General features: G+C 35.3%; 1 protein-coding gene across 1 annotated transcript in view; it reads right to left on the bottom strand.

The window, feature by feature from the left end:
• Positions 1 to 27608, bottom strand: part of LOC145689442 (uncharacterized) — a 113429-nt gene that overhangs the window by 59359 nt on the left and 26462 nt on the right. The window contains exons 2-4 of the mRNA XM_081763597.1: positions 17897 to 18874; positions 8487 to 9389; positions 3458 to 3477 (exon numbers count right to left, since the gene is read on the bottom strand). Of these exons, the coding sequence (XP_081619723.1) occupies positions 3458 to 3477; positions 8487 to 9389; positions 17897 to 18801 (1828 nt within the window). The 5' untranslated portion in view covers positions 18802 to 18874. The remainder of the gene's footprint in view (positions 1 to 3457; positions 3478 to 8486; positions 9390 to 17896; positions 18875 to 27608) is intronic.

Raw genomic sequence — 27608 nt, 5'->3', positions numbered from 1 at the left:
GAAAATGAAATGAAATCTTTAAGTTTTACGTCCCACGATTATGCCAGTTAGGCTAAAGGAGACGATGATGATGAGTAATGAGTGAAATTGTGAAAGTGGGAGGAAACGGGAGAACCCCGAGGAAACACACACACGGTGTTTTTATCCATCACAAAGTTCACTTGGTGGCGGCTGGGATCGAACCCGGGACCCCAAGCACCAGGTGAACGCTCTACCACTGAGTCACCGCGACCCTCAAACTGAATGCGTCTCTAGTGAAATATGATACAAGAATTGTGTGACTTGTACAATTTTGATAGTGAAGAAATGGTAGCTGAGCTAGAAAAATTTTCATTGATTATGCAAGGCCTCACATTACAACATAGATATTTCTGATTTGTTACCTAAACCAAAAAATCTAAGATTTTTCAGCAAGAAAAGGGCAATAGTAGTAAATTAGACTCATAAGATACTCAAGAAGAAGCTTTAGATAGAGAAGAAATTTATGATGAAGAGAAAGACAGCATGGAAGCAACTGTTAAGCTCTGGATTAACACTTTGCTTCCCAAAGAATGAATTTATAAAGAGAAAGAAAAAAAAACTTCAATGAAACATATGTTTATTATGATAATAAAAGAAAGAATGTTACAATGAAATTTTGGAGCAATAATTACAATATTGCCAAATGTCGTGGTTTCACTCTGAAACCACTGGGCAATAACTGCTATTATATTTTTACTATATTAAAGTAAACATATTGCTAAATATTGGATGATACTAATAGAAAAAGCAGTACCGGTAATATCACAATAATGGATATATTGGGGCAACATTTACAGAAACCAAATGTGATTGATCTTGCAAACACCAGGCTATATATATAGCATTGCACTTTCTTATGGTGGTACTCATCAAAGTAGTTCTTATGTTGGTTTTTATTATATAGAGTTCAATATTGCAGGTATTGCACTAGGGATGGTATCGAGACGAGACGAGACGAGATCAGCCTTGTACAGTCTCGGTCTCGTCTCTGTTGATAAATAGCGGTCTCGGTCCCGTCTCGAGTCAAAAATCGCCGTTTCGGTCTCGTCTCGGTCAACAGATACTTGTCTCGATCTCGGTCTCGGTTCGAGGACCAAATCTCGGTCTCGTCTCGAAAGTCTCGAAATAAATATTGTAAAATTAAAATTGTGAAAATATTATTATCGTACAGTCTGTCGCTTCCGCTTCTTGTTTTTTGCCTTCATTCTTGACAATTATGGTATGCTGTGCCTCTTCATAGCTAATTTGCTAGGGCTAATGCTTTCCATGCGTGTGTTATAAGTTCAATCATCAGTGGATATATCATATCTGGGATAAAACTCTAATAGTAACCCATATTTCACTTTTTAGTAATATACTTAGTCTCATATAGCCTCAGTACTGCCTATATAATTAAACTCTATTAAATTAACTCCCTTTTGTGGGGACAGAGCGTCTCTACTTGAAAATTTGAATCCAGGATACTTTTTAGCTCTAATGAAGTTTCTGCCGAAATTTCAATAATCACGAAGCAACCTAGGAACACAGCATTTTCTCAGTTCTTTTTTCATGACATTTAATCTTCTTGGAGAAAAAGATCGCGAACCCAAATTTGAGGCTGTGAAAAGCACGAACTATTTAAGTATTACATTTGATTCAATCCTGATTGCTTTCATGTGGAACAGCGTCACAAATTATTCGATTTCTGAAGATACAACTCAAATTTGGAGTCACGTATTGATTTCATTGATACTGAGGGTAAAACTGCAGATGGAATTTCTAAACGAAGTTCAGGGTGCTGGACTTAACATTCACAACTGCAGAGGCCACGCGATTGACAACCAGGTTACAGTGCCAGGTCAGTACTCTGGAGCTTGTATTTTGATAGAGAATGCAAATTCATTCTCTGCAACAATCATTCCATGAATCTTCTTAGTGTACACGCTGCGCACATTAACATTCTAACAGTTACTTTCTTTGGAATAACAGAACTTTTCTTTGTGTTCTCTAGATTTCGTCGGTGGAGTACATCAGATTCGATTTGAAACACGAAAGTGATACTCAGTATAGAGCTCAAAAACAGAAGCTGTGAAGGCACTTTCTAGTTAAATGAATCAGGTTATGGTGAGCTGAAGAGCTGCGTGACACCTCAATTTTTGGAAACATTTGATACCCGAGGAGGTGTAGCTGTTTTTCTTTCAAACATTCATTCATCTAACTTCTTTGCTTTGTTCTATTTCTGGTACAAGTTCTCCAATATATTGATCGGATTCAAAAATGTCTGCAACCCAAGGATATGACTTCCCATCACGCTCTATTTCAGTTGGAGAACATAGAGAACACAATTGGTATTTGGAGACTCAATCTGCTTGCATACGTGCAGCAGAAGAAAAATATAGAGAATGGACTGTGACACAGGGAGTATGCCTGAAGAAGAAGCAAGTGATGAACCTTGGACTCCACAAGCCGATGTAAAGTGCTCATCAATCAAGTTCTAGATTAAATCAGACGCCAATGTGTGACCGTTTTTCTCACATGCGAGAGTTAATAATATATTTGAATATTTCTGTTCTGCTGCTGACTTCGTCCAACCAGAGGAAAATGAAGATAAGTTGAAAGCGTGTTGTTCTGATTTGGCATTATTGTATTCCCAATTACCTCAACAGTGTAAAGTTATACCATTCATTCACTATGCACATACGATGCAAAATAGCTGCATTTTTTCTTAGAAAGCATCCTGAAATATACATCGTCCTTGGCGCGTGAAGTCTATAAGTTTAGTACCTGCACTTGAAATTTTGATTATACTGCCTATATCTGTCGCGTTGTGTGAACGATTATTCACTTAGAACAAAATCGACAGAATCGTACTTGCATTTCACTATAAGCCAGGAAAGATTTAGAAATCTGGTTGTTCTTTCTATCAAGTATAACATGTCATCGGCTTTCGATTTTGAGGGTATAATTGAAACTTTCACAGCTACCAAAGTACGAAAGGTTTCTTTCTGAATGTTAATGCAAAACTATGCTAGCGAGATAATAGTACGGTAGTTCGAAATATCATGCATCAATATAAAACTAAGTAATCTTTTATGCGAATCATACTTACTCCCTTTGTGGCGAACCAACTCCGTGTGTGGGGGTTTTCTCGGGGTTCTCCCGTTTCCTCCAACTTTCTTCATTCAACCATTTTCACTTATTTCTCATCACCGTCTCCTTTACCCTACACGGTATAACCGTGGGACGTAAAACTCGAAGATTTTTTATTTTCATGCATACTCCACATTGGCCCCATAAAACTACAGAATTGCATTTAAAAATTTTAAAAATGAAAATAAAAATTTTGGAAAATTTACTTTTCGCAAAAACGATTAGCAGTATAGCAGTACGGTAGTTGGAAATATATCATGTTACAATATAGAACCGAATAGTCATTTATGCAGTTCATCGTACTTACTGCACATAAACTGCATCGTTCTGCATAAAAATTCAAGAAAATAAATATATAAACTTTCTTTTGTCTCCTACATACCCTGTGCTGATTGCTGGATTATTATCATCACACAGATCTGTTCCTCTATCTAATAATCACTAAGTCATGACTGTCCTCAAAAGGGTGTGCAAAACGTTATGCTCATAAAGACAGCGATTCTTTCTCTATTTGGTCACTTGTTGAGTTGATTTTGATTTTAACGTCCCTTTCAGCAGCGAGGCTATATGAGACGTGGACCTACTGATTAACGTGGAATCCGAACCACATGAGCTCCTACCTGGAATCGAACCCGGATCTCCCACGCTAGAGACGCATGCGCTAACCGCTTAGCCACGAAGGAGCTCATTTGGTCACTTGTGCGTGAGTAATGTTAAGGTAGAAGTGGTGTTTTTGCAGCATTATCATCAAGCAAATCTTAAACAAAATGTATCGTTGCTAGTTTCTAATTTGTATACATAGTCACATAACGGAATAACGTTCATTAGAATAGCCTTGCAAATCAAAGAACCACAGTGAAAATGCTAGAATAGTTACTCAATTAAGCAAAACATTCCACAAACTGCGCCCAAATGGTTATTTCAAACGCACGTAATCTACCAAAGTTAAGTCATTTTCCCTTTCCAGTGCATCCGTTCTATCTCGTTGATGCATGTACATTTGATAACGCATCACCAACTATGAGATCAAGTAGGAAAGAAAGAGATATTAAAGAATAACAAAGAGCTGTGAAACATGCCGCCATGTTGGAATGGAGTCACAACATAGTATTATGAACTTGAAAGTAGAGACAATTTAGTGGAGGAAGATAAATATAATGGAAATGTTAGTCGGTAAGAATACAGAACTAAGGAAGAGAATTTATACAAACATAATTAACTAAAACAAAAGGCTTAAAAAGAAATTAACAGAAAAAAATATGGAAGAGTAATGGTAATAAAAGAACATAATACTAAGTGAAAAGTATGTAGGAAAAATAATAAAAAATAAATATAAAATAAAATGATTGATAGACGGAAATAGCTGCACGGGAAACGAGAGAAGTGATACAAAGTATAATAGGTTGCTAAAATTAGTGTGTGTTTGTAAATGAGAGGGTAACATAAATGTCTTCCCACTTCTTTCTGACGTACATGGAAAAAGCTAGGGGAAAGGTTTTAATGCTATTTATACAAGGTGCTGTCGGCTGTACCATTTTATGTTCTGGGGCATGTAAATAAGGAATTAGAGTGCTCCAGGAGTATCAGTGACTGTTCATACGGATCAATAGAGGAATTCAGCCAACATTGAAAGCTGAACAGTGAATGTATTTTAAGGTGTAAGGTTGGATTAGAGCATTCGCAACCACTGGAATGCTCGAAGATTACGTTTTCTCTGTAATGTAATGTTGTAAAGTCAAAGGATTTTCGATCCGCATAAACAGTTCCCAATACCCTTGTATCGCTTAAATTTTCCATCTATCTACCCCAAAATACCAAGTCATTCCAACAATGCATTCAATACTAGCAATACAACGCATTCAATACTAGGTATTCTCAATATCCTTCCCCATTCTCTTTCGTTCTCTCAGATAGCGATGGGAACACATCCTATCTGCAAACCGCTCTCTTGTTAACTCTCTGGTACTCCATCTCACTACATTGACTTCCTATTTCATACATACTTTTATCTTCGATCACTCCTTTTCTACTTTCTAAATATTTTTTTTCTGTGTACGTTTCATGTTGAATTCTCTCTCATTAATGATGCCGTGCATTGTAGGAGCGAGCGAAGTTTTATTGTTATTGCAGATTTTTATAGCCTTACTCTATACCAACTTGACTATAGTTTATATAAAAATATGATTCTTTTTTTAAAGGAAGTATTCGTGGAAAAAATTTCTTAAAAATCACAAGGTTGGAACTTCATTCACTCGCTCATTATTTGCTGACATTGTGGGAAAGTGTGATAAAACATATATACAATTTTCTACCAAAATATAATAATTTTTACGAAAGGTATCGTAGAACATTACCTAAATCGCTTGGAAGGAGGAGGAGGAGGGGGGGAACAAAATTAACTTCTCTTCTTCATTCTCGACTGATTTTAAGCCCAAGCACTGCGTATGACTGAAAAGTTTCAGAAACATATATCCCATTTCCCAAAAGTAACATTTTTTCTTTAAAGAAAAATTGTGAAACATGCTTTCTGAGAGAGAAAGAGAGAGAGAGAGAGAGAATAAATCCATCTCTTATTTTTCAATGATTTTAACTGCATCCAATAGCAATCACTAGAAAGCCGTATCGAAGGAAATATGTCACATTGCTTTGATATTAATAAAAAGGAAAATTATCATGGAACATACAGTATTTATTTATATATTTTTTGAAGGGTAAATTCGACCTTACATTCTTGACAGACTTTTCTTTAGTTCCAAGCAGTGGAATGACTGAGAATCCTCCAAGAAAATATACGCCGTATTGCATCAAAATCGAAACATTTTGCTGGGAGTTTTCAAAGAAACGTTTTCTTATCAAATTATTTAAATAAAAAGCTTCAAAAGTCGGCAGAATTTACCTTTTCATTTACCTATTTTTAATCAATTTTAAAATCAATGGATGGCCTAAAGAAAATACGCAATATCAAAATCGAATAACGTTTAGCTTATACCAGAAAATCGCGTTATGTATATATATATACAGTAGACTTCCGAGTCTCCGGCCTAATGTGGCCGAAGGGCAGGCCCAGATAACAAAAAAGCCGGATAGGCCGGAGTCCTATAACTATAACTGTACGTCCTTTACAGTTATAACCAGGAACAACGGCAAGCGTACTGTATTGAGGTCCATTACACACTTACAAAAAAATGAACAAGGAGCAGAACACTGCTTTTTCCCTGTCACAACTTGTATTTTGCACACGACACGTAGGAGGATCGTAGCAGACGCCCAGTTCCAATGCATTGGCAATGTTACCAATGCAACGCCTTGCCTTCCTCATTTAATTACGACAAAAGAAAACTAGGCCGGATAGTCGCAAGCCGTATACTCGGAAGTCTACTGTATGTGCAATTTTGCTCCATGGGATGAATTTTATCTCTTAATTCCTGATGGACTGCAACTCCAAACAATTGGGTTATTTCAGAAGGCAGAAGAAAGGTACATACGAAGTTTCGTTTAAATCGGATAAGTCTGAGGTTATTTAATACTTGCTTTCAATTGTTGCTTTTCTCTTTATTTTACATATACATTTCCTTCTTCATTTATTATTCTTCATCATCCCGCAGTCTTATGGACCAATCCATCGATTCCTTTCATCTTTCTCAACTAAATTTTCTACACTGTCAATATAGCAACCTTATCAAATGACTGTACTCCCAATACGTCAAGCATTGGGCACTTCACAGCTATTTTTTGTATGTTAAATATTTCTTGTCTTGTAGGTTATTCATTTTCCTGCGTGTCTCCTATAGAAATCATTCGTTTCTCTCCTCTATGTTATCCCTCTCGTTCATAAAGAATTATCTCCATCGATCGTCCTTCCAGAGCTTACAGTTCACCTTGTAATCAGAAAAAATGTCGCTATTGCTTCCAAACTTCGTAGTGTACCTTGAAAATTTTAAAGAATATTCTGAAAGCCCGATATTCTCCGTGACTTGCATTAATAAGAGGTAGGTAGTGTCTTACATACTATAAAATGAAAAGATGAATTAAAAGATCATAAGAACATTTTCTTAATGTACAACTACATACGTAAAAGATGTACATCATAGCAGAACATTAAATTAGTACATATACTTGCATCATATTAGAACATGCAACAATGTCCACACACACTACACACTGGAAACGATCTAGAACAACGTTATACCGTAATAACCTTTCAATATTAGAAAGGAAGGAACCTTCATTTGAGTAAAGCAACATCTTACCTCTTAATTAAGTTTTAGTTTAAATATACACATTATTTTAAATAAGTTCATTCCCACACAGTACATATACACCCGAAAGACGTTCAAGTGATACGATATGAACAGTCATAGGATTTCGAGATTCCAAAAAATATATACCTTGCTCGCCTTTCGGAAATCCTGTGCTATGGAGCTGATTGGTTACAACACTGGCATTCAAAAAAACTTACACTTAAAAGCTCTCCACTTCATCAAAACTATAAAAAGTATATACACACAATCCTATTCAAAGAATCGGTCATCTCTTCTTATTCCTCTTACTATTCGTGTATTCACATCATATACAGAATGAGTTAATCAATAGAAGTATAGCACAATTGAAACCGAGGGAAACAAGGCATCTCTGAACAATGTTTATTGTTTTGTAAAAGCCACTGACCATCTTTAAGACAAAAATAATTAACGTCAAATTTAAAAATATAAAGCAAGAATCCATTTTAAATAAATCTTCGTCGTAAAATACAGTCATTAGAATGAACGAATAAATATATTAAAAGACTATTGAATTCTTTTAAAAAAAATCAAAACACTGGTCACATTGGTACTTTATATACCATGAAAATTAAAGCCGTTTTAATGACATGTTGTTCGTAAGAGTGATGACTTAATAATCAATATCCTATCAATCCCTTTCTTCAACATCTCTTTTGACTAACGGAAGTAGATGCTCAAGCCTTTTCCGCTCTTAACTTTAGCATGAAAATACAAAGAATAGCAGATGGCTCACGCTGCCTTCTCCCTGAATAAAATAACATCAAAACACCTCTAATAATGTAATTTTAGTAGTAGTTTAAATCGAACTTTAGCCATTTATTTCCCATTGATATTTTGGACTTGAGCATGATTCTGCAGCTGATAAACATCTCAAGTATATTGTAAATTCCAAACATACTGACACTTTCCTGCTCTTTCTAGTATTTGAGCAAAGATTCGAATAGTTGATATTCCCATTTCCAATAGACTTAATGATATCTACCAATTGTTCCAACAGTATTACAAAAAATATAATTTTAAGAAATTAACTGACATAATTTACAGAATACCTACAAGACAATATAAGTTCTCCCTTCTTTATTTTCACGATCTGCTTCACCAGTACTGCTACTGCCACTTGCAGCCAATGAAGAGACCGTAGCATTATTTAACTGTTCATTATTAGTTGGATTCGTTGTTGGTTTTTCCAAGTTATGAGTTTTCTTCAAATGCGCTTTAAGGCTACAACTCTGAGAGAAAGCTTTCTGACAAACATGGCAAACGAAGGGCTTTTCCCCGGTATGAGTTCTTAAATGAATTTGTAAGTTCCCACTCACCGCGAATGCTTTTTCACAGAATCCACAGCTATATGGCTTTTCCCCGGTATGAAGTCGTACATGACATTTAAGTGATCCACTCTGAGAAAATGCTCTACGACAATACGGACAAACGTACATTTTCTCGCCCGTATGAACCCGCTCATGAATCTGAAGATTTGATCGGTGAGAAAAGATTTTAGTACAAAATCTGCAGTTATAAGGTTTATCGCCAGAATGAAGTGCCTTTGAGTGCCATTCAAGACTCTCTTTGTCTAAAAATATTCTATCACAATATTTACAAATGTGTGGATTCACTCCAGTGTGTGCCACCAAATGGATATTAAGATTTTTTCTTCTTTTAAATACTTTAGGACAATACCTACAAGGAAACCGGTTTAAGTCCGGGTGAGTCTTTAAGTGGATTTCAAGCTCTTCCCGACCTGGGAACTCCTGACCACAGTGTTTACAGAACAAGATCTTTTGTGGTTGGCTCTCCTTAAATTTTCTCTTAAATGGTTTAGCATTTTTTCTTCTGGGTGACGTCTTATTGCATAGATGACATGATCCATTGTTCCTGTTCTCATGGCGACGAGACTCATCTTCCCCGTTTGCTTCTTCACCACCATCGCCACGGGTGTGTTCGCAGTGATTTTCGTGGCTACAAAGAAATTTAAGAACAATTTAATCAGATATTTATCTAACAAAATTTACCTTTAAACAATCATTACACATATAAAGAAACTGAAAAATAAGTCCATACATTTGCCACTATCTAACGTTTTGAGAAAAAAATATTTTCAAATAGAAAAGCGTCATATGGCTGAGAAAAAAAATTACTTATACGTAGAATTAAGTCTGCAATTTCGCTCGTAAAGGTGGGACTCAGTCCTCACAGGACTTCCAAAAATGACATGCAGACAGAATAATATCAGCAAAAAACTATTGTTTAAACTGTGAACCATATTAAATAATTTGTGAAGTGCTAGTTTCGACTTTTATAATCTTTTCTGATAACTTATTATACAGAGCATTAACTTATAACTGGGACTTTAGTTTTTTACGGATTTCATTGAAATTTATTTATTTTTCATCGAGGTTACCTATAAACGAAATATAATGAAAGCTTAATACAATGATATTCCAATTTTGAAGAAATAATCAAGTACCAATGGGCTGGCTACGTGGTATGTTATGAAAATAGATACTATGTATGAAATAATGATAACAGGTTTATTATCCTGTAATAGCAAAAATAAATCAGTTCATTGAGATTTTACAGAGAGAGTATGATGCCTGTACTACGAAAAGGGAAACCAGATAATGCAACCAAATTTTGGGTTGGTACACAAAGCATAGATGGAATAACATACAATCATTAAACTTTGGATTTTTGTATATTTGCATGTTTTTCTCCTAATGCGATATCCATATGCCTATATATATATATATATATACACAATAGTCATTGTCAAAAGTCTGAGCACACTAACAAAATACACAGTATCCATACAAATCCCTGTTTATTGGACTTGTTTTGCAAAATAAACATCAACGAAAATATACTATCCTGTCTCCATTGAGACAAATTTATCGAGGAAGGTTTTACAAAATAAACATGATTGTTTATATAAGAAAACGAAAATAAACTACCCTGTCTCCATTGAGATACATTTATTGGGGAAGTCTGCATTCATCAAAGTGCTGATCCTTAGCTTTGAGAAGAGCTTTACAAATCCCAAGCATTTGCTTAATTTACCCAACTTTTGCGAAGCTATGAGATTCTAACAGCTTCGAAGAGTCTTTCAAAGATCTTCAGTATTCGTTCATGGACTGTAATATGAAATTCATCCCACAGGAGGTCGATGGGTGACAAATCCTGAAATTGTGACGACTAATCCATTTTTATGATGATGCGAGCCTCTTCTTTGTTTTGCAGATAATTACTCCAGAACTTGGAAGAGTGTTTGGAATGGTTATCCCATTGTAGTAGTACAGTTATTGCTCAAAATTCGCGTTCCTAATGGAATTGCGACAACCTTTCTTAAATGTTACGATACACGTTTTTCTCAATTATTTTCTTGATTTCAACTAAATCACCAACTTGATTGACTATAAAACATACCCACATAGTGACACTATTTATTCTGTGTTTTACTATTGGTATTATACATAGGAATGAAAGCGTTTTCGTAAGGTCGACGCACAAACATCTCGTGTTGGGAATCAAAAAGTTGAAATTTAGATTAGTCGGTGCAGACTATCCTCTTCTATGGTTTATTGGTCCAGTATTTATGTTATGGCACAACAGTACCTCTGCAATATTTCCTGCTAGAAGGAATGTTTTCTTTGCTCCAACCGCACCTCTAAGGCCATGAATCTGCAGGCTTCGAACCACTTTTCCATTTGATACCTACTGGGAACGACTCTTTCAGAATTATGTTGCTACTTCCCGTGCGATTAAACATCTATTCCGTTTGTATGTAGTTCTAATGAACTTGTCCTTAAGTGAAACTGCTATTTCTAGACGATTAGTTTGTTTCCATTTAATATTTACACTTGGGATGGGCAAAACCTGCTTCTAAAAAACCGAAATCCGAAAAACTGAACTTTCGATTTTCTCCAAAACCCGGTTCGGTTTCTCACTAGAGTAGAGTTTCGTTGTTCTCCGAAAACCGGAAAATAATTACTTGAGCATGTGATTCGACACTTACTTTACAGCTTTCTTAAGTTTTACGTCCGACGGTTATGCCGGCTACGCTAAAGGAGAAATTTACAGTTTTCCTTCCGCATTTTATAGTACTTGCACTTCCTTATACTAATTTACTAAGTCACGCGAGTGAAAACAGCACGACCGTATATGCAACACATTCGCACCGAACTTTACCTATATACAACACGACTGAATAGCACACACGCAACTGCTCGTCGTAATACCACTAGATGTCGTTAAAATAAAGCATCACAACACAAAATGTAACGTTAGCTGTCTGTTCGACATATACGTGTTTACTGCAAAGTAGTTTCCCTCAATAAATGTGTGTCAATGTAAGCAGGCAGGATCATGAACTGTTTTTAATGTTGTTTATGTATGTTTAGTCTTTCGTGGCAAACAAACATTATATTAAGGAATAACTGTTCTTTAAAATAAAAATAATTTAGAGTCAAGAATTGGTTATAATTACTTCGAAATTCCGTCTTCCCATAGAATTTCCTGACTTTGCCCGGTGTGTCACAACCCTGTGTCTCATACTGTTTTGGTGAAAAAAAGAGGCCAGAACTCCAATTCAACCTTGTTTATTTATTTATTTTACCAACTTATTTTACACGAAATTTTATGATGAATGCAAATATAGTTATGAAAGTTATTTATATTGTAACAATGGATGATATTTAATAAAAGGTGACGTACATTCTTAATTTAAATGGAACTTAGATACGTACAAAAATGACTTTGCCTTAACTAAATACTTCATTCCATGTAACTGGATATCTTAATTGTAGTTTTGTCATGTTCATTAAATTGTGCTATGTTCTCTATTGTACATGTGTCCTAGAGTCTGCGAAAATTCCGTTCCCCAGGGAGAAATTTCTATAATATATTTACATTTTGTATACATAAAATGGTAGATATAAGGAAATGGATGAAACGTTTAAAATGAATTTTTCAAATTGTTAGCATTTGTGATTGTACCATTATACTTTGATTGAAATGCAAATCCAAAGAGGAAAGAAAGAAGGGGGAGAGCAAGTTCCTCCCAGAAAATAATGGCTGCAAAATTTGAAATGAATTTCTGAATACATTTATCACTTAGGTGGAGCCTGATTTTTAAAATTTAATTTCGATTTAAACGGCATCTTAAAGAGGGCGGAGAGAATAAATATACCTTTCAAACATATTCCATAAACCTATTCTTCTCGTGCGAATATGGGACATACCAGCTAATAATAATAATAATAATAATAATAATAATAATAATAATAATAATAATAATAATAATAATAATAATAAAAATAAAACTGACAAAGATAAAACATATGAAAAATTCGATACGTCAAGTAAAGTACGGCATTACACACGATTAAGGTAGGCTAGTGTTTTGCTGATCGAATTGTAACGTCAGCGTCTTTTTACCTCTTTCTAAGAACATAGATGAGTCTGGATAAATATTGTGGATGTTCATACGGAAGGTATGGTCGGATGTATTGCTGTAAAGAGCTATGTTCTGGGGTAGGTATATGAGGAATCTGGGTGCTGCAGGAGTATCGGTGATTATTGATGCGAGTCGAAAGATTTACAGTCTAGGTAATACATATAGTGGTTAAATTGAAATTATAAATGAGATTGGTAGACTTGCAACTACAGAAATAGTTGAAAATGTATGATTTTTCGTGATGGGGTACTTGAAGGTCAAACGCTAATAAATATATGACAGATTTCACATCTAGGTTTCTGACTTTCTTCAGTGGACCCGCAATTTTCCAAACGATGGTTCTTGTAATGAGGATTTGAAGTTTTAAGAGGCCTTTGGTAAAAGACTTATGGCGGGAAGGCCTTTAATGGCTTCACCTGAAGTGCTGAGTAAGGGATAAACAAGATTTAGTTTCCGTAGGGGTCACAGTAGTTCTACCCATTGTAAGGAGGGTCACAGTAGTGTATCATTATTTATTTTTATTTAAACTCTTTTGCATGAGTTAATTATTTGCTAAAGCTGAGGGAGCACGCCCAGCTGGAGAATGCTGATAAGATCTTGGGTAGTTTTGGACGATGTGGTAGAACAGATAATGGGTTCCCCAAATGGATAATCTCTTCTTTATAGACTTGCAGCTAGACCGCGTGTCGGGTATTGGTGCACAATTTTGATTGGATTGGAACAAAAATGATATCTTTAAGTTTTATGTCTCATGCTTATGCCGGCTAGGCTAAAAAGGAGACGCTGATGATGAGAAATGAATGAAATTGTGGAATGAAGAAAGTGGGAAGAAACGGGAGAACCCGAGTAAACCCATGCACACGTGTTCGTAAACCACAAAGCTCACTTGCCCGAGCTGGGATCGAACCAAGCACTCCATACACCAGAGGTGAACGCTCTACCACAGAGCCACCGCGGTCCCATGATTGGATTGGAGTTGAGCCTCTCTTTCAGTAACGAGAGTATATAAAACATGGAATCCGACCAACATGAGTTTCCACCGGAAATAGAATGGAGTATAGTCATGAGGAAGCTTCCGCTGGTGCACGAGGTCCTGAGTTCGACTCCCGGTGGCTCATCAAACGCATTACATTGGTTCAGATTCCACTTCAATCTTTTGTAGTCGTCCTACATTTCCAAGTTTCTCTCAACAATCAACGATCTGAATTAATTTGTCGAATTACAGCGTTTGGTATATGTAAAGATTATTACCCTTAAGAAAAAAAAAGTGCTTGAAACACGCAAAAATGGTTTGATTGTATTATCGACTTATCTGTTCTAAATAACTACGGCATTGGAAGTGTTTCCGCAGAAACTCGCCAGGCAGTGGGACTGTGCATAGCAATTCAATATTTCGCATGTTGGCGCATTACATTGGAGAACAAGATCGAAGTTGACACTGAACAGAGAGTTTTGTCTTTGGCTTGGAAAATTTCCTACTGAAACACTGAACTCGATACAGCAGGCATTTGGTGACAGTGTATTATCCAGAACCCGTGTCTTCGTGTGGCACAAAAGATTTCGGGAGGGTAGAGAATCGGTTGTAGATGAGTAAGCCGGCGGTTAACTTTATAGAGCCGAAAATATGGATCGTGTGACGCAGTTTCTGCAACAAGACAGTCGCGTTACAGTGTGCATGATATCTGAAGAGCTTAATCTGAACAGCCTGAGATTTCGCCATCAGACTCCCTCATTTGATCGTCCTACGGCCTCGCACCTCTAGTCTTCAGGGATTTCAAGATGTGGCCATTTTATTATAATTGAGGTCCCCACTCTTTTCCTTCTCTTCTAAAGGAAACATAAAAAAAAAAAATAAATAAATAAATAAATAAAAATGAAATACGTCTTTAATTGTTTTAAATTGAAAGCCTAAATATTAATTTTCATGCCTCTAATTAAAAATTTATTCATTTCAGAGTTGCTTCTGCACATGTTAATTAGAATATTACTCTTCTCTTCTCTGAGAGTTGTTACAAAAGACACACATAAGAGAGAAAAAACTAAGAAAAAAAAATAATAATAATAATAAATAGGTATAACACGTAATTTATGCCAATGGATTCATTAGTAATCTAGATGTGCATTTGCTATTTCGATTGACGATCTCAAAGCTATGAGGGATATCATCTTCAACACCAATCCATCCACTATGGCAATTTCTTGTAGCGTTCTTTCGGTGTATTTTGGAATTGCCCCTGCTCCCTATGGCTACTGGAAGCACCTTGAATATTTTCTCATCATAGAAAATCCTTTCTCATCTTTTATATTCTTTGTCTTCGCGACATCGCTACAAACCTTCTTTGTTCTGCTTCATTTATGAAGTCGGGTTTAAATCTTTCTGCCCCAATTCTTATCATATTTTCCTTTATAATTTTATAATTCCTCCTGGTATACTCCGTTTCAATCAGATTTAGTTTCATCATGACGGTGTATTCGCTTTGGTTTATAGACAAAGCACTCACCCAGTACATGGCCCAATGTTTCTGTTAATACCGACACTTTCTACATATTAAATCAGATACTAATTAGTCCTATATAATGTAGCCTTTATGCCGAATGTTTTATCTTATTTTGAGTGCATCGATGAACCTATTGTCATTCATCAATCCATCTTCAAATAAAAATTTATTTGACATAGCAGAACTTTTGAAATAATTAACTCCTTTTTCCTGACTTTCTAGGTTAGATCGTTCTTTGACTACATCGTCCTTCTCAATTCTTCTCCTTAATTTCTCCAATGTGACGATCTATTCTAATTTCAGAACTACATTTTCGAAGTTTCACCTCAATTCCACTTCGAATGGCTACATTTCTTATTACCGCGTCTCTGTTTTCGATCAGTCTGAGATAGCTTTTAACAATTCTCCTTCGAATTATAAATCTGATACGTGGAATAGCCAAACTGCCGCCCTTTTCCTGATATAAATTATACAATTAGTAATGGAACTAGGCAGGTGTAATATATTTTTTTAACAAAACACCGTTTTCCACTTTCTTTTTCCGTATTTCAAATACTGTTCAAATATAATAGAATTTTTTGGCACAAGATAAGTTGTTAACAATTTAATTTTCTGCCTCGGTTTTAATCTTAGTCAACCTAGTCAAGTTAAAAAGAGTTCTAAATACTCTTTGGACAAAAGAGCAAATTTTCCGTTCTTTATAGTGATATACAACCCCAATATTTTAAAACCTTCATTCGCATTTAGAGATTTCATTATTTCAATTCCTATCTTAACACTTGGGTTGGCTACATACCATGATCTTCGGAATGATACTACTTGAAAACTGACATATTTTCCTGCTGAAATTTTCATTTCCAGTTTACTCATAAATTCGTCCATAACATTCAATGCTCTTTGAAAGTCTTCAAAAGTTTTATAAACTAGCAGCAAATCGTCAGCATATGCCTGAACTTCGATCTGATAGTTGTCCATCTCGAATTTCCCTGGTGTATCCTCCGGTCTCCTCCGTAATTCATTAATTACTATGTTAAGAAGTAAGGGGCTCAAAGGATCCCCTTGCTTGTTCTCTCCCTTAAGTTTAAATTCGATTTCATGATTTTCAATAACTGTTTGATTATAAGAGTAAAGATGCATAATTAATTCCACCACTCTCCCAGTCGTTCTTCTTGCCCTCAGAGTTTCAATTATAGCAGTATGGGGGATGGTATCAAGGGATTTCGAGATATGAACACATTATTCAAACAACTGTAACCCTCTTTTTGCCTTCCCTTCTAAGAGAAACATGTCTTTAATAATTTTAAATGATACGTCTAAATACCAAATTGCATGTCTCTAACCTTAACGATTTCAAGATATGGCCATCTTATTTTAATAACTGCAAACCTCAGTCTTGTTTTTCTGCCCACTTATTTCCTCCCCTTGTAGGGAAAATATCAAAATCCGCTTAAATATATGTCTTTAATTATTTTAAATGAAAAATCTAAATATCAAATTTCATGTCTCTAACCTTAACGAATTTCGAGATACAGCTACCCAATTATAACGAATATAACTCCACTCTTTTTCTTCCCTTCTAGGGCAACATCAAAAAAAGCTGAAAAACTTGTCTAATTATTTTAAATGAGAAGTGCATCAAATTTCATGTCTCTAACATTCACAGATTCCGAGATATGGACATTTTCAGATAATAATTGTCACTCCTCTTTCCCCGCCTAACGTCGTTCCAAAAATCCTTTCTTGGTGAGACCTTGTATCTCAAATCCTATGCCCTGTCAAAATTTCAAGTTTCTAGCTTAAGTACTTTGGCCTGGGCGTTGATCAATCGGTCAGGTCAGATCGAATAACTTCTTTTAGAAATTGATCGGTGTTATTGAAAGCGTAGTTTGCGAACAGAGGGGAAGAAAGTCGGTATAGAAAATAGGTTCACTGATCGCCCATGATAGCGAGAAGGGCAAGTCATGGAAAATGTTTTCTTCGATTAGGGTGAGAGAGTACGAAGAGAGGTTGAGATCTGATTTAGGATATTTGTGTTGTCAAGGTTGCGGCATAGGGTTATTGAAAATCTTTGTTTGTTATTTTGGTTTAGGAAGCTTCGTATTGGTATGTTCAATAGTGCTGCAAGAGGAGGGAAAAAGCAAAAAGGAGCAGAAACTATTCGAGAAAGAGAGACAACATGAAATTTAGTCTTCAGACAAAGTCATGAGATTCTGCAGAGGTGTTTATTGCAAAGTTCTAATAAAAGATAAGAAGATTTCAAACATGAACGTTATAAATTAACTTATCATTTTCTTCGCCCTCTCTCCCAACTAGGAGAATAGATTAACATAATAATAACTCAAAATAAAATCATTCACTCTAATAAATACACACTTGCTGATAACTTGGGGAAAGGATTTGAGAAGTCTGTTAGGATGGCTTAAATCTCCTGTAGAAAGTCTGACGATGCCACTGAGTACTAGATTTAGGAAATACAGAATACTACAGCTAATAGTTAGAAAATAAAGTTAACGAACCTGTTTGAAGCAACTGATGTTGATGGCTCGCTCTTCTCTGTCTCCGTGCGTGTAGATGATGTGCGACAATTCTTTTTCTCCTTTCCCTTCTTAGCATCAATTTCTTTCGCTCCGTATAAACTAGACACCAGCAAGAAATGCTCAAAATATTCATCTATTTTACGAGGCGATTCAACTGTTTCTTGTGGAAAGTTTGTCATGTTACTCGCATTATCTGGACGTATAACTGCACAATTATGTTCTGGCAAATATAACGGTGGGTCTTCGTTCTTGATGTAAGTATTGTTAACACAACTAGATACGCTGGTATCCGCAGAAAATGGGTTTGTATAACGTAAAGTACTATTGTCATAATAACAGCTTAAATCTTCTGCAGGTTCACTTTTGATAACAATCGGTTCAAAACTATTGGTCATTGGTGGAACATTCGTTTGTACTGATGCACTAGAACCCAAATTCAAAGAAGATGGGTTGGGGTTTGCAGCACCCCCATAATACCTACCTAAACACTGTATTTCATTGTTCACACAAGCTTTAGAAGATGATGCAGTAACACTTTTCCCACAGTAATCATTTCGTTTACAAGCTTCTTGATCTTTTGGAATTTTCACTAACGGATTTGATTCATTTTGAACTGACTCAGGATCCAATATCCAACAATATTCATAACTATCATCACTACAACACTCCACACTACGGTTTGATAGGTCATTCGAAAAAAGCTGACCTGAATTAACACGATTAGTTTTAGAACTGGCATCGAAGTATCTTAATGGATTATGACAAGTGGGGAAATTGTACCTTCCAATTAAGGAAGTGGAAAAATTAGCTCCCGCAACATTCGAAAAATTATTGAACTCCTGGGGCTCACACTTGATATTCAAAAATGCTGATGTATTATACATACTTGATTTCCAACAACATACATCCAAGATTTCCTCTTCTATATCCGTTTATACAAACTTTCAAATCTAAGATCTGTAAATAAAGAAAATTTATTTTATTAACATCATTACACAGCTACAAAAATAGGAATCTATTGCATGCTCATTGTAAGTAAAAAATACACATATATTTGGTAATAATTAAATAACTGACAGACCTAATACGACTTAGCTTCAATCAATAAAACTTGATAAAAATAATACACTATCATAGTTTCGCGACAAACATATGTTAATTTTCTGGACAATAAAACTAAAGATATATATTCAAGTTACGAAATCGATTCCCAAATATTTTAAAATTCTGATTAAGAAGAAAGAAACTTCTAGCATATTATCTGAAAAAAAAATCGTGTTCCATACATTACTAAGCATGTTAGTATGCAGCAGGTAATGAACAAGTCAGAAATATAATAGAGATTTTCAGAAATGAATATACAATAGCAGTTGTTGATTAAAGCAATAATTGGTGTTTCTGGTAATTTTTTTTTTTTTTTTTTTTTTTTTTTTTTTTTTTTACTTTACGCCCTTTGCGTGAACTGAAGAACTGAAGACAAAATAAGGAATTTATTCAATGTTTTTTCTTTTATTACATGCAAATACACAACTTTTCCGCGCTATTAGAATTCGATATTCGAAAATTCACCGTTTTCGACTCACCCTCACCCTCATACACATACACACACACACACACACACACACACACACACACACACACACACACACACACACACACACATATATATATATATATATATATATATAATACAAGATGTGACACACATACCGCCTCCCCCACACAGGATTGTGGCTGTATTACGAAAAATAATTATCTGATACATATTGGTTTCGCAGGAAAAAAAAAAAACACAATAGCTGCCCTTTCTAGCACCGTGAACTGAACTCACCTGGCTCAGCAAATGGCGAGATAAGCGTCACTGTCTAAATACGTGTGCCAGTGCGTTGCCGGAAAATGACGAGCGTGAGTAGAACAAAGAGTGAACATCAAGTTTCTCGTAAACTGCTTTGAAAATCTGCTACTGAAACATTTCACATATTAAGGAAAGTTTGTGGTGAAGTGTGCAAGTCAAGAACACAAGTTTTTGAATGGCACAGCGAGCTTTTGGAGGGCAGGGAGAGTTGTTGTTATGATAAATGACAAGACCCGCGTTCTCCTGTAACTGAAACAAATATCGAGCACGTTCGCTGTGAGAAATGATCATAAATTAGTGTTAGAACAATAATTAAGGCTGTGAACTTGGACAGGGGAGTCAGATGCATCTTAACGGAAGAACTGCATTGAGAAATAATTATGCAAATGTGGTTCCCAAAGTGTTGTCACATGATCAAAAACAGTATCGAAAGGAATTGTGTATGGACATCTTGGAAAGGATTGACGATGACTAGAATTTATTGGATTTGGTTGTAACTATCGACAAAACTTTGATTCTCACCTAAGACTCGAAACCAAAGCGAGGTCAATGCAGTGAAAGTGCCTTGGTTCTCCCCGCCGCAAAAGGCTCGAATGTCAGATTTTAAATTTAAGGCAATGTTACTACTATTCTTTGTCATTCGTGGAATAGTGATGATCGACTGGGTTCCTAACGGATAAACTATAAATCAACATTACTACTTTCAGATGTTGGGAAAACTTCGTGAAAATGTTAAAAAAAAAAAAAAAAAAATGCATCAAGGCAATGTACCCGCTCACAAGGCACTATCTGTTCAGCAATTTTTAGCTAGAAAAAAACTTGCTGTGTTAGCACACTCGCCGTGACTTTTTTTTTGTTTGTTTTTTTCGAAAATAAATTTCAAGTAAAGGGAACACATTTTACCTCCGTTAATGAGGTTAAGAAGAAATGGAAACGTACTAAAAACCCTTACAGAAGATGCTTTCCAGGGATGTTACAAACAATGACAGCAGCGGATGAAGACGTGTGTTGAAACAGAGTGGGACTACTTTGAAGCTTGCACCACCGACAGGAACCAATAATGTAAATATTTTGAGTTATTACTTCAATACCTTTTTTGTGTGTGTATGTGTGTCAAACCTTGTATATATATATATATATATATATATATATATATATAAAACTTCATATTTTGAGATAAACGTCAAATTGAACAGAAACACAAAAGTAATGTTATTTTTCTGAACGATTCTTTTTTTTTTTTTTCAACCAAAAGATATATGATCACACAAATAATACAGCAATTTCTTTCTGTCTTTGGGTAGTTCTACACATTTCGTTTCTTTAATGTTTTGTTGTATGCTAACCTGTCATAATGTTTGAAGTAAAATATGTGTAGCTCATAACTTAATTGTCGTCTACCATAACGTAATTAATTTATGGCAGAATGTGGGATTAATTAAAAGAATGAAGTTACTAGATATCATAAAAGATTTATTCATGTACTCTCAATTAGTAAGATCTTTGCGAGTGACCTAAGCTAGAGACTTAGGAATAGATCTCTATAATGATAGTTACCGCGTTGACTTTGCTCAGATGCAAACTGACTGTCGTGAAACTCAGATACAACTCAATGGTGACTAAGCATAAAGATGGAATGTCAGTATGACTGTATGACGCGCGTATCATGAATGTATGATTCCGAGTGTTCTTTTTTCTTACTTTTTGAAAAAACACCAGAATGCTTTCTGAAAGTTCTCACACACTTCGAAATTGCTCAGTAGCATTGTACATTATTGTTTTAAGGACGGTCATCGTCATCTTTTAATTTGATTTGCAATGACTGGATGAAAGAAAGGTAATGTAAGGCAACCTTACTATTTCTTTTTAAGCATCTTAATCAGTAAACAATATATACAATATAAGTCAAGTGCATTACGTTGAGCAACAGCATTTCAGTGGTTCAAAGAATTCAAAGAAGGACGAGTTTCATGCGTTAAGCAAGGTGGACCCGGTGTTTCAGCCTCTGCTGTGACAGAAAGAAACATCAATACTGCTGCTGTGATTGTCCGTGAGGATTAAAGGATTACGTTACATAAACTAAGTGAAATGTTGAGAATTTCATCGGATTACTCCCAACCTACCGATACGATAATGCTGGCACCTAGTGAGAGTATACATGAAACACAACTCTTTCAACTATCAAACGTGCCGGCATTTGGCAAAAAAGGAAACTGTGAATCAGTCTCAGTCTTGGTTGATCAGCTCTCGTATTTCTAATCAAAAATAGCCTTCCCTGTTTTTTAAAATATATTTTTCATTCTTCTGTCTACTTATTAGCAATTAGCTGAAATATCTGTTCTTAGCACCGGAAGAATGGCTTTACGGCAAATATTTGAAAGGTATATTTAAACATCTTTCTCCTTCCTTCGGATGCGTTCTTGATCGAAATGAAATGATAAAAATCCAGCTTTATTCAAGTGCTATCTATCTTCAAAATATTTCAAACGGTGCTCCCGTTATTGTTTGCGTAAAAATGACCCAGTTTTTCCTTAGAATACGAATTTCAACCAGAGAGGTCTGATGATAAAACACCCAGGCCAACCCAAGGTTAACTATGTCTAAGAATTCATTTTAGGCGGGCGGTTCAATTGTTTTCTCTCTCCATTTTATGAATACAAAATTGGAAATAAAAATATTACAGAAATATTTGTCCTGTTGAGGCGAAATTTTCGAAGTATCGTCTTCCGAACATGAGATGCTCGTGAGATATCCTATTTTGGGGATATACTTTAACCCCCCCTTTTTTGTTACCATTTTAGTGAATGTTATAGTAAAAACTAAAAACCCGTCTCGACCACGTGCTATCTATCTTCAAGAATTCATTTCAAACGGCTGGTTCAGCACGTTATACCGACCTTCCAGTTACGGTAAAAAGGCTATGATACGTACTACCATGGTATGAACGAAACAACTAACTCCATGACCTATGGAACTCAGAAGTTTAATGCCGCGTTTATAAAAGCTCTCTATTGACTTCTGTCCTTAGCCAACTGGATCCAGTTTCTACTTTGTATTATTTCTGCGAGATCCATCTTAATATTGTCCTTCCTTCTGCATCTAGGTCTTCCTAATAGTCGATTTTCGATTGAACTTCCAGTTAAAATTTTGAAAAATTTCCAACTTTCTTCCATTTTAGCTACGTGACCTGCCCATCCCACACTTTTAGACTTGATGATCCTACCAATGTTTGATAAGCAGTATAAATTATGCAGTTCCTTACGAAGTTTCTGTTATTCACCATTCCTGTTCCTCTTAATTCCGAATATTCGTCTCAGGACTTTATTCTCAAATACTTTTAGTCTAAGTTCTTCACTCAGAGTAAGCGACTATGTTTTGCAACCATACAGCACAACAGGCATGACTATCGTTTTATTAAGCTTCAATTTTCTTGACAGAATTCGCGAAGACAAAAGATTTTGAACTGAATAATAACACGAATTCTCTGCTTTCAGTTGACATTTAATTTCTTCGTGGATATGGTTTTAGACTGTTAATGTTGATCCTAGATATTTCGAAGTATCTACTTTGTCGAAAATATTTGATATATTGACGTATCCATAATTTGCAGTATTACGAACAAATTAATTTCCATGTATTTAGTTTTCTCTGCATTTACTTCCAAGCCTATGTCCCTGCAATCATTTAATGAAATCTCTGCACTTCTTTCTATCGTCCTCCTATCACCCCCTATTAAATTTTCATCATCAGCATACGCCATAACGTGACAAAGACCATTCAGCTCTAGTCCCTGGCTGTTATCTTTGATTTTCCTTATAGCGTACTCCCGAACTAAGTTAAATAATAATAGCGACAACGCATCTCCTTGTTTCAGCCATTCGTGATGTGAAAGGTCGTGGAAAAGTATTTTCCTACGCGGACTTCATTTTGGTATTTATTTAAACATATCTTAATCTAATTAGCTTTTCTCGGTATTCCAAGTTCTGTAAGAAAGTTGTACAATGTTTTCTCCTAACCGTGTCATAGGTTCTAAAATCAATAAGGAACTCATGTACCGGGGTATTGTACTCCCACTTCTTTTCTAGTTTTTGTCGAATGGTCAATATCTACTTGATAGTTCATCCATTTCGCCTAAATCCGCACTGGCAATCTCCAAAAATTTCAACTGTGTATGGGGTCAGTCTTGCTAACAGAATGTTGGAGAGTATTTTATAGGATGTTGACAGAAAAGAAATGCCTTGATAATTATTGCTATCAGTTTTGTTGCATTTCTTGTGAATTGGAACAATGATTGATTGTTTTACTCTTGTGACGTTTCCCTGTGAATTGGAACAATGATTGATTGTATTACTCTTGTGACGTTTCCCCCTTGTTCCAGATTCCAGCTAAAATTGACTCAGCCAGGATTTTGTCTACACCCGGAGATTTGTGTTCCCTTAATTCTTTATAGTGATTTCTACTTCCATTCGGTTAGGTTCTTGAATATACGGTTCAGCTGTGTGCATTTCCCTTTCTCCTCAAATATTAGTTTCTGGCTTCGTGTTAAGCAAATTGTCAAAAAAAATCTTTCCATTTATTCAAGATGCTATCTGTATCAATGAGAACTGTTTCGTCGGCTTTTCTTAATATACAAGTGCGAGTTTGATAGACTTTCTGAAATTCATTGATGCCCTTACACATATCCCAATTCAATTTTCTTTTCTTTCTTTCATTATTTTCATTAAGTTCATTAATTTTAGATTTCAGAAAATCGTGTTTCTTTATTTTGAAAGTTTTCGTTTCCCACCTGATGTCAACGAAATTTTGTGTAGTTATTTCATTCGGATTTCATAGCCAACGTAATTTTGTCTGTTTTCCCCTCTCCGCTAGTTTAGTGCATTCCTGGTCGAACCATGGTTTATTCCTATGTATTTCCACGTTGATCAATTTTTGTTTTGCTGAAATTTCAACCCAAGTATCCTTAACACTGGTGCATTCCGAACCTTCGAAAACAAAGAGTCTGTTTGATACTTCAATCTGCTATTCCCTCCCGTCTGGCCTTCTTTTTTTATTTTATTTTATTTTTTATAATAAATCTCTCCATCTTCAGATGTTGAATATTTCCTTTATTCAACGATGATTTCTCTCTTATTATCGCTGCTACCAGAAAGTGATCAGTGTCACAGCCAGCTCCTCTAAACTATCGAACTGCTAGATTGTCTTCTATCTACTAGAGCATGACATTTTAATTATATGTTTTTCCATTTGGTGGGGATCAAGTATTCATGAATGTCGCGATGTGGGAATTTTGTACTTTTCATGATAAGTTTTTGGATGTTGCAAAGTTCACGAATTTAATATCATTGTCATTACTTTCCTTATGCAGATTTTCATTCTCTATAATCAGTTTGAAAATATCCTCTCGTTCTATTTTCGCATTGAAATCCCCTAACTGAATTTTCATATGATACCATACAATACCATACGGACGATCCTGAACTAATAACTGTTAATATTGAATATTAAGTGAATTCAATCTTTCTGCTCAGATCTCCTGTACAATACGAAATGATTAAATGAAGTACAGTGTCTAAATTTTTGTCTCATTAACCAAAAAGATTAGATATTTTGTTTAAACTTGCATTATTACCATCACATAATACGTATTAATAACTTTGATTTAAATCAATCAACTCTGTTTAGGAAATATGCAACAGTTTATTACTAAAGCTGCGAAAAGTGCAAAAGTATGATATTTTTGACTCACTGTCTCACCCCCTCAAATTCTTAAAAAATCTAAAATAAATTAGGAAGTAATGCCTAAATGAGTAGGTAGTACACTGATAAAAGCAGATTCCTGGGTTTTAGTTAGTGTTGAAAGGCCTCGTTTTTTTTTACCGTTTTTTCCCCGAGCTTGGAAAAAAAACCGGAAAATTTGGGAAAAATTGAAATTTTCAAATATTTTGCTACATTATGCTTTTAAAATGAAAACTATTTTATATTTACTAGTTTACAGTTAAGATCATTGAGTAGTTATGTTTCTTGTATTAGAATAGGGAAATTTTATGGCAATAAATATATTTACACCATTCCTTTAAAGTTAGCACCGTGATATAATGGAGTTATGACTACAAAAGATACTAAAATATAATCCTAGTTAGATTAATTAATATAGACGCATTTAAATTATCTTAAATAATTTTATAAAGTTACTGTTTTATAGCAGGGAAGTGTTAAAATAACAGGGGCACAATCATTTTAGTTAATACTAGTAAGTTAAAATTAAATATATATTTTCTGGAAATACGAATCTTCCTTGTGCTGTGTAAAATTTCCGGAAATTTGGAACAGAAAAAATCTTTTGTTCGGAAATAATGGCAAAGCCCGGAAAATATAATAAAAAAGTATTTCTTCGAATGATGCTAATCTTATTTGCTGTAACGTGTCTGCAGCATATATACAACGTATTTCCCTAGCAGAAAAAATACTTAAAGCAACAGCTTTTAATTTTAGCTTTTAGTTGTCTGATTTCTGACAAAAATCACTCTCAATTATTATTTGTATGTTTTTCGAACAACTCAAAAAAGATGATCTTATTTGCATATACACACATACAAAGCACAAGTGAGTAAATTTGAGCAGGCGACAAATGTATTAAAGAATTTAACATGTAAAACGTCCGTTCGTTATTATTAAAGACTAGCAGAATATTCGTTCTTCGCACGGATAGAATACGTTTCATTTTGGGTATAAAGGGCACCAAAACTGTCAGCAATGAAGTTACGAACCCCACAAACTATGAATTCGACACTAGTATCAGTCATTTTCAATTACTTTTACATGTCACCCTCCCCCTTTTAGAGTACTAATGGGGGCTAAATTTGGATTTAAACGTCATCGGAAGTGTCATTGTTCATCTCAGCCACCCCGAAAACTATGGATTCGACACTAATATCGGCCATTTCGATCATTTTTATATACCCACCCCCTTCTCCCTCCCCAAAGTTGCGGCGCTGAATTTGGAATTAAACAGCATCGGAAGTGTTAATGTTTATCTTAGGACCCCAAAAACCATGCATTCGACATTAATATCGGTCATTTTCGATCATATATATATATATATATATATATATCCCCTCTCTCCCGCCCCCAAGTTACGAGGATGGAGATTTTGATTTAAACTGCATCGGAAGTGTTACTGTTCATTTCAGCGATCCCAAAAACTATGGATTCGACACTAATATCGGCCATTTTCGATCATATTATATATATTGCTAAAACCATTAAACTATGGGAATGAGTGCAGATATTAATTTTCAAGAATAATTACACCAGTTTTATTTTCGAATGCTTCTTTTTTAAAAATTCACAATATTGAAATTTCTCAACTTACAGTTTTCACGCGTTCGAAAAAAATCGGAGACGTTCCCCTGTCTTGGAAGTCTAATATTCTTGGACGGAAAAAGTGAAAAAGACGTCAGTTCAAGAATAGCACAGGCTAAACAACCATCCAATAGGAAAAGGAGGCTGCTATCAACAAGAAATGTGTCGTTGGACGTTCGAAAATGATTTACTACGACTCCGGTGTGGAACGTGACGCTTTACGGATCAGAGACGTGGACATTGAGAAAAACTGAAATATACAGGGTGTTTCAAAACAACACTGACGTTTGGGAGGTGATTCCTGACACCAAGATAAGGCAAAAAGCATAAACCAACCTGGGTGCACAAATGCTTCCTTTTGGAGTTATAGGCTGCCGAAAACATGAAAAAATGAACTTTGAAGGTCCATAGCTCTAAAACTATGGGACCTATCATAGTCGGGTCAAGACTTTACTTAGGAACTAATATGTACGC

The sequence above is a fragment of the Thermobia domestica genome, chromosome 7 (genome assembly GCF_964235325.1).
Source record: "Thermobia domestica chromosome 7, izTheDome1.hap1.1, whole genome shotgun sequence".
Classification (NCBI taxonomy): domain Eukaryota; kingdom Metazoa; phylum Arthropoda; class Insecta; order Zygentoma; family Lepismatidae; genus Thermobia; species Thermobia domestica.
Note: the sequence above shows the minus strand (reverse complement) of the source record. Positions and strands in the feature narration are given on the sequence as shown.